Source organism: Poecilia latipinna, unplaced genomic scaffold, assembly GCF_001443285.1.
Source record: "Poecilia latipinna isolate Pla-1442-1.1 unplaced genomic scaffold, P_latipinna-1.0 Scaffold1601, whole genome shotgun sequence".
Classification (NCBI taxonomy): Eukaryota; Metazoa; Chordata; class Actinopteri; order Cyprinodontiformes; family Poeciliidae; genus Poecilia; species Poecilia latipinna.
Genome location: NW_015114217.1, coordinates 204424 through 214831, shown reverse-complemented (window position 1 = coordinate 214831; position 10408 = coordinate 204424). Strand labels below are relative to the sequence as shown.

The 10408-nt window shown below is 40.3% G+C and overlaps 2 protein-coding genes across 4 annotated transcripts; one reads left to right on the top strand and one right to left on the bottom strand.

Annotated features, from left to right (window-relative positions):
* The first annotated feature begins 146 nt into the window (after positions 1-146).
* On the top strand, positions 147-3246 carry spc24 (SPC24 component of NDC80 kinetochore complex). 3 transcript variants are annotated; one of them, XM_015059122.1, is made up of 6 exons: positions 147-232; positions 1212-1386; positions 1499-1643; positions 1729-1833; positions 2390-2466; positions 3026-3246. In XM_015059122.1, the coding sequence occupies exons 2-6, from the start codon at positions 1221-1223 to the stop codon at positions 3130-3132; spliced, it is 600 nt and encodes a 199-aa protein (XP_014914608.1). In that variant the 5' UTR covers positions 147-232; positions 1212-1220; the 3' UTR covers positions 3133-3246. The 3 variants fall into 3 exon arrangements, with proteins under 3 accessions (XP_014914608.1, XP_014914609.1, XP_014914610.1); XM_015059123.1 differs by having other exon boundaries at positions 148-228; positions 1210-1386; positions 3026-3245; XM_015059124.1 differs by lacking the exon at positions 147-232 and adding an exon at positions 836-909.
* Positions 3247-6093: 2847 nt separating this feature from the next.
* On the bottom strand, positions 6094-9836 carry s1pr5a (sphingosine-1-phosphate receptor 5a). The gene is made up of 2 exons (XM_015059125.1): positions 9681-9836; positions 6094-8586 (listed from the first exon to the last, which is right to left on the bottom strand). Exon 2 carries the CDS (start codon positions 8346-8348, stop codon positions 7179-7181), a length of 1170 nt encoding a protein of 389 aa, XP_014914611.1. The 5' UTR covers positions 8349-8586; positions 9681-9836; the 3' UTR covers positions 6094-7178.
* Between the last annotated feature and the right edge of the window lie 572 nt (positions 9837-10408).

The window sequence follows — 10408 nt, the reverse complement described above, 5'->3', positions numbered from 1 at the left end:
ATTTGTATTGGATCGGAAACAATCGAGCCGCTTTACCCCGAACGCGGAAGCTGAGGTGCAAAGAGCCCATTTTCCAAAAAATCAAGGTGTTCCAAGCGCTCAGCTCTGCAGTTGGACTCACCACTGGGCGGCAGGGGGCGGTAGACCGCGTCACGTCCCCCAAACGCCCAAAGAAGAAGAAAATAACAGGCGCGGGCTGAAGTCTGAATTTGAACTGTGGAAAACAGAGAAGGTAGGTTGTTTTCTGTTTAATGTGACCAAATTACAAACCGCTTTATTTACAGTAGAGTTTAAATGGTTTATATTCGAAATGGTCATCTTTGTGTCGCTAAAGTTGCGTTCAACGCAACGTGTATAAACGACGTAAACAAAGCAGGAAAGCTGTTTGTTGTCCGCGTCTCATGCATTTAGATGTTTAGGTAGCAGAACATTTGCTCAAAAGTTATAAAACTAACTGAAAACGCCGTAATTTGACAACTTTAGCTAGCTGCTATAGTGTCGGGGATTTTCCAACTACGTTATCTGTCAGTGACTAACGTTTTTAATGTCGGTCGTCGAAGAAGTTCATATTTTTGTGGCGTGTTCATTTGTTCCGCTCCTGTGACTAAATCTGTATTCAGACTCAGTTGTTTGTGATGTTGCGGACAGACTTAATCCTTTCCTTTTGCTTATAGGAAAGAGAGAAATATTGCTGATACCTTTGCTGCTACTGTTTATCAGTTTAAAACATTCCAGATTCGCCTAAAATAAAGGCACAAAGATTTTCGTTGCTTGTTTGATATGTTTAACATATTTCTGAAGTTTAGTTTGTTTTATTAACAGTTTCTCATGCAGGCAGGCGACATGTTATAAACATTTCTAACACCGCTTCTACATAAATAATATCTAGTTCAGGCGACCCACGAGAATGTGTGTTTAGTGGCCCACCATTTGAAAACCTAAATATGTCTAATATGAGCTATTTGTGGTTATTTAAAACAGAATAATTATCTTAACTGTGTCATAGATTTGAGTAACACTAAATAAACTTATGTAAAATATTGTACTTCTTTTCCACTTTAGTCTTTTTAGACTTCTTAGTAAATATAAACACAAGGTATTTATTATTCCATTTGCAGTTCACTGCAAATGCAGTGCATGAAGGTGTGTTTGTCATTTACTGCGAACGAGGAGGTACTTATTCCGTTCTTCTCCTTTTTTCTGTTTTCCAGCTGCACACGATGTCTCTGAGCCACAAGTTTCAAGACGTGGAGGAGAACGGGGAGATGCTGGTGGCCTTCATCAACAGCAGTCAGCCCGAGAAGCTGAGAGAAGTGAAAGTCGAGCGCCAGGCCCTCATTGACAAGCACCTAGAAACAAAGAAGACTGTGAAACAGATTCTTAAAGGCAAGAAATCAGATGTTTGTTTGTTTTTTCTTTTCTCTACTTCTAGATTTAATTTAGCTTCAGGTGGTGAGTGTTGTCATTTCGAGCGTCTGCCGCTGTCCTTCACAAGCAGACATGGCACAGATCGAGGAGCGCGCGGGTCAGAGGCTGCTGGACATGGAGGAGCAGAAGCAGCATAGGCAGAAGGAGCTGGAGGACTTGGAGGAGCAGCTGCAACGGTGCACGGCCAAAAGCCAGATCACCGACTCAGAAATCCAGTACGCTTTCCGTGTCCATGCCGTTCTCTGCGCCGCTGGTTTGGACCGTTCCCCCGTTTGCATCCCTGACCGTCTCTCTCTCCAGGTTCCTGCAGACGGAGCTGGAGAGTGTGAGAAACACTGAGAGGGAGCTGGAGACTCTACAGAATGAGGTGGACGAAGACACCACCGAGGTCATCCCGTCTGCAGTGTGAGTTTCTGGGAATTAGTTCTCACAAGTTCTCACCTTTTTCTTGACTTACACATTTCTGTGTTGCTCTCTAATATGAATTTATGAAGACAATATTGGCCATGTTTCGGTCAACTTCAGGTTCTACTGGTGTTTTATCACTTGTCTTTTAAAATTCAATGTTTTTATGTCAGTTCTTCAATGAATCACATGACACATTAAAATGAGCCGTTTAAATTCCGTTGTGATGATTCATTTTTTTAAGAGTAATTTTGTTCACAGAGACGTCGCAATGCATTTTATTTGTTGTTTAAAATGTCTTCAAGTTACAATGTGTATTGTTCTGTACAAATTTAAAGTTTATTAGTCTTTAAGAAGGCAAACTTGCATTATTATGCCATTTTTGCTATATCAGTTGAAAATGGTCTCAAAACGACAATATTATCGTTTATCGCAATAATTTCTGGGACGATTCGTCGTCCAGAAAAATTTGTTGTCTTGCATTCTTTCTTTTTTTTCTTCTTTTTTTTTGTTTAGTTTAGTTTTTTTATTTTTACCCTAAGTTTTTCATTTCCAGGTATGTGGCTCAGGTGTACTACCTAATAACCAAGATCAAGTGGGAATACGACACGCAGCCCAACATTTTGAAAGGAGGTAAGGAACGTGATTATTTACTGACTTGCATTCCTTCTTCAGTCAGATATGGTTGCTAATTTTATTTCATATATTTTGGTCAAAAAAACAAAAATAAAGAAAGTAAGCAACCCTAATGATAAAGTGTGAACTCAGAGTGATCGTGTCAGTGGTGTCCAAAGTGTGGCCCATGGGACATTTGGGGCCCTGGGAATAATTTTAGCGTGGGCCTGAACCCCCCCACAGATGAGATAAACACTTTTCACAGAGTGTAATTTTCACTGACAGATAAATAGTGTTTATAGTTGAAAACTTCCATTTGCTAAATACCACTATGGTGAGAGAATCTGTCAGGTATTTATTTACTAATGTCTTCAAATTTTCTTATTTTGGTTGCATTTCCTTTAACTTGAGTCAAACATTTTAGGATTCCTTCCACAAGCTTCTCACTATAATTGCTGGAGTTATGAAATAATTGACCTAATAATCAGAAATGTATGACTGTGTTATAACAAGCTTAACATGTTGACGGAACAAATAAACTTTAAAATGAGTTTAATTTAGTCTTTTCCTCTTGCAGTGCACTATGGTCCAGATCTGGCCACGCCCATCAACGTTGACACGTCTGTCCGCTCTCGAAGCGATATCAGCGATCAGCTGTGGGACTTTGTCAGCACCGAGTGGTAGATGAAGAACATTTGTTGTGTATATTAGTATTATTTTTTTTTATTATATCTGTCTGTTGGTCTTCTTGTTGTTTTTCTTCATGTCAAACTGTTGTGTAAAATAAATATCTCCCAACTTTAATTTTGTTCTTTGTGATTTGTTAGAGCATCAGGAGCTAAAGCTGTGCCTGCTGTGTGGGAGTTGGTCACTAGATGTCGCTATAGAGCTGCTTAATGTTTAAACAAAGCCAGAAGGTGTTATTTAGAGCAGATTTAAAAGAAACATTCAATTATTTCTTTTTTTTTTCTTTTTTAAATCCACAAAAATATTAAGAAACTTGAGCAGTGGTCTGATCAAACTACACGACAGAAATTAAAATCAAACAATATTTCTGGTCTATGCTTTTTTAAATTTTCTTGCTGAAATCTGCTTCCAATCTCCTTCTAACGGATCAAAAAACATTTATATTCAGTCTAACTGAGCATTTGTGAGCTACTATAAAACCATCTCTCTATCTTTAAATCTCATTTGTTAACATGTTAAGTTTTTGTCAATAAATCTGGGAAGGGTTAAAAGACACCTCAGCTAGCATGGCTACAGCTGAGTATGTAACTTCTATTAAAAAAAAAATGTTTTTGACATATTTGTTAAAACTGTCACCATGTTATAACAGTGTAATATTAGACAGATAATCTGTGAAAAAAAATGATCTCCTCGACTTTCTCCTGTTGCCATCTGCAGAAAATGCATCATTCCTGATGAGAAACAACCAATCAGAGCCAGGAGGAGTGTCTTTGTGCTGTCAGTCAACCTTGTGTAAGTGGTGCTAAATATGCTAATGGCGGAGAAACAACTTACAGTTACAGGAAACCCGTTTATCCACCGTCATCAGTAGCTCAGCAGCGTAGATTTACTGTGTTCAGGAGAGTGATTGACAGCGCTAAGACCCTCCTCCTGGCTCTGATTGGTTGTTTCTGGTTAGCATTGAGAGAAGGCAGAGGAACTCTTTTTTTTTCTTTTTTTCCACACATTATCTGTCTCATACTATACTGTTGCCACATAGTGACATTTTTAACAAATATGTATGAAAAAAACATGTTCTTTATAAAAGTAACATACTGCACCATTTGAAGAAGACTGGTGTATTTGAAAGGGCTTCCAGGATAAAGGCCTCTTCTCTTTAAAACAGGATAAGATATTTGACTTGTAAAGATCTTAATAAGCCACAGCATTCTGACACACCAGAGGAACGTTTGGACAGTCATTTACAGCGCAGAGGGTGCAGAAAGACAGACATTGTGTCAGCACTTTGCAGTCGTTGAGCACGGTGGTGGTGGAGTGATGTGGGCTCACTTAGTAACGAGGAAGTCTGCACAAACAAAAATAGTTCTAAGGGGTTGAAGCGTGGTCGCGACTGGGCAGCAGCACGTAAACTAAGCAGAATGGTCAGGAAAGAGTGACTGAAATGCTGTCGATCTCTGGAGAGATGTCTTGCCTCTGAAAGCGTGTTTTTTAAGTCGTTGAACTGTGAACCACGCTTAGTTTTTCTACACAAATCTATTCCTTTTTCCTTTTCGCTTTACGTTTGCTCACCATAGCCGTTATTTGCTTCCAGGCGCTTAAATGTTCATTTCTCTGGAATGTTTGAAATGTATGTCATGAACCCTGAATGTAACCATTAGAAAGGAAACCAGATATTTCCTATTGTAGTCTAACTGTGTAGATATTAAGATATGATAGCAATGATCCAGCGGTTGCAGGTTTGTAAATTGAAGCAGGACGCTCACACTCAGACTATTCTCCCTGCTGCCTCCCACACATGGTACTGTGGCTTGCATTCTTCACACTCAGACCCACTCGACGAGAACCGAATCTTTCCCCTTACATGAAAACGAGTCGTGGCTTTTTTTTTTTTTTTCTTTTTCTGTATTCGACACCATGACGATAGTTTCAGAGAGAGCAGGATGTGGAGCCCGAATCGGGTAGGCACACCGTCACACCTACCAGTGTGTGGTTTTCTTACCGTAAACTGAGCATTGGGCCCAATTCTGCTACTTCACTGGTAGCTGTGCCTGTTAGTGGCTTTAACACGTGGTTTGTCACTTCAGCTTGGCCCCCCGCTTGAAATGGCTTCAGCTTCTCTTTGATCATTCTGCTCACGGCGGAGTAGGTTTCGATTTTAATGAACACAGAAGCTTGAAATATTGCAATAAAGCTGCTGTTTATTTCCGTTTTTATCTTAAGTGTGTTCTTTAAAAAGCTCAAATTGCCAACAGTGGTCACTGGGAGAAAAGCAGGGCACCCCTTAAGTCCTCAGTCCACAATAGTTTTAATAGTTATTATTCTTGTCGACTAGTCTAAATTGACTCTATTTGTCCATATATTTTTGAATTGTGTGTTTTGTAAATTGTATGTAGAAGCTGATTATTACATAATACTTAATACATTTAAAAAAAATTGATCAAATGAATATTACTACTACTTCTGGCAATGAGATAAATAATAATTACATTTAAAATTCAAAAATACTTTAATCATAAATTAAATGTTGTAACTCATATTACACAATGTTCTTTAAACACTTGTGGAGTTTGACGCCTGTGGGCAGGAAGGGTCTCCCGTAGCAGTCAGTGTTATAGCGAACAGAAAAAAGCCTCTGCCCAAAGACACTGTTGTTGCATAACGGTCTCAAGTAGAGGATGTTCAGGGTTGGCCATAATATTCAATAATACTCAACATACTAATAAATAAGAATGTTCTGTTAGAATAAATAGAAATGTAATGAAACAGTAATTACACTGAATTCACATTTTTGCATTAAGTTTGATATTGTTAAGCCTACTATGAATAAATAGAATTGCAATTTATCATCCTTCCTTTAGAAAATATTCAAAGATGTTGCATTGTGTGTTTATCCTGAAGAGGAAAAACTTGTGCAAGATGATAAAACAAACAAAAAAAAAATCAACGGAGACCTGCATGTAAAAATTATTCACATATGTTTATTCAGTGCACATATAAAACTGGCATAATTTAAGTAGGGCTTTTATAAAAGAACACACAACTCACAGAGGTTACACACATTTACAAAATAAACTAACTACAAGTAATTAGAATTACATCTTTGCATTTCTTTCACAATTAATCCCATCACGTCGGGGTACGGACGTCTGAGATCAAGTTTCACTAAGAGAAAGAAAACAGTCATCCTTACGCATCATTTCACAGAATAAAGACGAGCCTCCTCCGGAAAGAAACGACTTGTCTGTAAAGACAAAACGTTCTGCTGCCACGTTCCAGTCTGCAAGAGCCAAAAAGTCGTCGCCAAGCCTCGGCTGTCAGCTTTTATTGCTTTAAGGCACTGGTCGTGTGTTGCTACATGTGTTGGTGGGACCTCCAAAGCAGAAAAGCCACCCGGCCCGGCCCCTCAGTCTGACGTCTTCAGAGCGTCTCCGGGGCCTCTGATGTCCCTGGCCTCGGCACTGACCAAAACTCACATGGCAGAGATTAAACGGTTTTGGCAGCCGCCACTTTTTGGGTGTGGATGCTCCGTGATCACGACAACGTGTCATTATACGCTACAAAGGCAGTGGGAGATAATCCTAGCCCTAAATCTTGAGCTTGGGTTTTTCCCCCTCATCAGATGCACATTACAGATGCTGTGAAGCGTCAACACACTGGCTTGGCTGCCTTCTTTGTGTTTTTTTTTTTTTTTTTTTTTTTTTTTTGCAAGAACTTATCAGACCATTTGGGTTATCTTTCAGAACGAACTCTCTCTGATCACCACTGGCCTTATTTAAAAGTCTTGACAATGGTAATGCTGGGTTCTAAAAAACAAGCTTTGAGCTACGACGAAGGCACGGGTATCTATAGAGAAGTGGTATAAATATAAGTCCAACAAAACGGTTCTTTCTCCCAGCTTTACAAACATGGATCATTTAAAAGTAGAACCATTTCAAAGTGCAACACAGTTTTTCTCCTTCCAATGTTTGCTTAAATACGAGTCTTTAGCACAGATAGAAGCACATTTCAGTTCATGTGCCAGCTCTCAGTTCTGAGTCAGAGTGTTATATCTTGGATATCCTTGGATAAATAGCTTTAATAGTTGAGGGAAGGTTCCCAGAAGACACCGTCGTCTCCAGACCCTCCAGTCTGTGAGACGCCGCGTCCGTCTTAGTGGTGCTGAAGTCCAGGAAGGCCAAGCCGAATTTCTTCATCTTCCCGTCTGCGTTCAGGAGGCAACGGTGGCAGAGCAGTTTCAGGATGGCCTTCCGCATGTCCTTGCTGGTCAGTGTGTAGATGATGGGGTTGAGGAGGGAGTTGAACACAGCGATGCCCAGGAAGTAGTCCGCCTTGAAGAGCACCTTGCAGCTTTTGACCTCACAGCTGAAGTCCAGCAGGAACAGGATGAACAGGGGCGACCAGCACGCAATGAACACCCCCAGGACTATGGTGACGGTTTTCAGGAGGGCTATGTACTTCTGCGACTTGCGGTAGAGACCCTTGCGCTGGGGAACCGTGGCGTGGCGCTGAGTGTTGGACTTCACTATGCGGAAGATCCGCACGTACAGCACCACAATGGACATGAGGATGGCGCTGAAGACGGTGATGCAGAAGAGGATGTAGCTTTTGGCGTAGAGCGGCAGGACGGTGGAGCATTTCTCCAGCTGGTTGATGCAGTTCCAGCCCAAGACCGGAAGGACGCCAAGGAACACCGACAGCACCCAGCTGGCGCCAATCAGAGCAAACATCCGACCCTGCTTGTGACCCTGGTACGGCTTCATCCTCACCATGGTGACGTGGCGCTCTATGGCGATGGCCAGCAGGCTGATGATGGAAGCAGCTAGCATGACAAACACACAGCCCTCCCTCAGGAAATACAGCAAGGGAGTCATGTTCAAGGTGTGGGAACCGGATGTCATGATGTTTATCATGTAGGTCAAACCTGCAAGCAGGTCTGAGAGAGTCAAGTTCCCCAGTAAATAGTACATGGGGATGTGGAACTTCTTGTTCTTCCAGATGGCAATGAGCACCACAGCGTTCTCTGCAACAATAAGCAGGCAGACCAGCAGGAAAGCAATGGATTCCGGTTTGAGTCCCTCCGTGTACTTCTTCCCGTTGGTCCCATTAAACTTGCCTGTGTATTTGTAGTGGTCGATGAGGACTTGGTTGTTTAGGTACACGCTAAACATCCCTGCAGTGGAAAGTGGGGCAGCTTGGGTAGAAACAGCGCTCATTGTTGGGGTTCCCCAGGAGTGGAAGACTCTTTTGTTTTTCTGCCTTTTTTCCGGATTATGAAGTTACATCCACAAAGTGTCAAAGAGTCCTGCGGTCAGGCATTCTTCCGTCTCTTGGTAGGTACGGCGGTGGAAAAAAAGTGTTGCTTTGATGACAAGCTTTCTTGTGGTTTCAAAAGTTTCCTTCCAAAATCTTTTTGGTTGATATCTGGGACGCTGGGAGGCAATAACAGGAAGCCTGCATGACAAAAATAGAAAAAGATCATTTAGATGATATTGACAATGACGAAAATAAACGGAAATAAGACTTCTTAAATTTTACACACAACTGTTTGAGCTGGTGGAATGAATAAGCAGACTGGTGCCGCCCCAGGCCAACAGGGGGCACTCAGGAGCACTGGATATATCTTGCAGAATAATGAATGTAAAAATTTAACTTTTTAAATTATGTATAAAAGAAAAATTGTCCCAAAATTCTCAGTTCTTAAAAAACCTAAATCTTATGTCTTTTCAGATTTGACATAAAGGAACATTTGGCATTACACTTGTAGATTGATCCTTAACTATAAAACTTTGACTATTTTAGAAAGTTAAAATTTCAAGTTGCTCCAGAAATCAACTCTGTTGGAGTCAAATTTCTTGAACAAGACTACCGCAGACTAAACAGGTCAATTATATTTTCTTTGCAGAGAAATCTGCATTGAAACTCTGGACTCACTAAACACAAAGGTAATAAAAATGACAATTTATTTAAAATGTATCATGTAAATAGTGAGATTTAATTCCTAATTCCATCCAGGGTGCCATCTAATCTTGGACAGGCTCTGATTACTAATGAAGTGAAAAAATTATAACTTTCCTGTTAGAATTCTTTTAAACAACTTAGGAAAGGAAGCAAAAGGGAAAGTTAATTCATTGAACTTTCTCCTGAACATATGTTTGGGAATTGGTGGAATAATTTTCCAGCTTTGCATTGCTATAATATATATAAACAGATTATTACAATACTAATCTAAATAAAGCAGTACAATTCTAAATAAATAAATAAAGATTTATTCGTGCGCCTGTGTAATAACGCACCTACCCAAACAAGTTGTTTTTTACCCCTTAGAATTGAAAAATATTTTCAGGGGTTTTTTTTGTATTATGAAAACATTATCAGCTCCAATTTATTACGCTTTGTTAGTTACATTCTCTTAGAGTCTAAAGTACAACTTCAAAAAATAAATGTCTTTATGTTATTCAAAGGCATTTAAACGACAATGGTTCTAGACACCACCCTAAACGCGTAAAAAGTTTAAAAACACTTAAAAGGTCGATTTTTACACTCACCGTAGAAGAAGGTTTCACCCCAAATCTCCTCTGACAGCAAGAGGTCTGCAAAAGCGGAGGACGCAGCGCTTCTATCTGTCGATCAGAGCGCACCATGCGAGTTAATGCGATGTGGGAACGGAGGAGGGCAGGACTGAACATGCGAGGGTTGGCTCAGTGTTTGCGCCTTTCAACGAGTTTTTCCTCCCTCCTTCTTCTTGACCCCCGCCCTTTTCCTTTCTTCCTTTTTTTTTTTTTTTTCTCCCCTGAGGACAAATTGAAGCTCGACGACGGATGAGAATGAAAGTCGGAGCAGAGCGTTTTATCAGTTTAACATCATCGGGCTCGCAGGTTATTGTAGAAAAAAAATTCAAGTGTATTTTGACTATTACATTGATCTCGCTTCTAAGGAGCAGTTATGAATTCATGTTGCTCTTCAGGTTTGCTGGATGACATCGATGTATCTCCTTTCTTTTGAAAGGGAAATTGGCAACAGGATTATCTCAGAGCTAAAGCTGCACTGCGAAGAGGAATTTCCAAGGGCATTAACTTTAAACCATTACAATTCAAAATTTCACAGAAGTATTTATTTTGATAACATTCTTATTTAAACATTTAGATTAAAATAACAGACAAACTCTCTTTTAATGTTTTGCCATTTTAGAGCAACGTGACACAGTCAGTTTTTCTATTTGTCCCCCCCCCCCCCGTTGGTCTGCTGTGGCCGTTCATGTATTAAGCACACCACA

Bases quoted from the DNA above. Each gene is read 5' to 3' on its own strand.
- s1pr5a (XM_015059125.1), bottom strand. From the start codon at position 8,348: ATGAGCGCTGTTTCTACCCAAGCTGCCCCACTTTCCACTGCAGGGATG.
- spc24 (XM_015059122.1), top strand. From the start codon at position 1,221: ATGTCTCTGAGCCACAAGTTTCAAGACGTGGAGGAGAACGGGGAGATG. The intron at 1,387-1,498 runs GCAAGAAATCAG...CTTCACAAGCAG, and splicing joins TGTGAAACAGATTCTTAAAG to ACATGGCACAGATCGAGGAG. The intron at 2,467-3,025 runs GTAAGGAACGTG...TTCCTCTTGCAG, and splicing joins GCCCAACATTTTGAAAGGAG to TGCACTATGGTCCAGATCTG.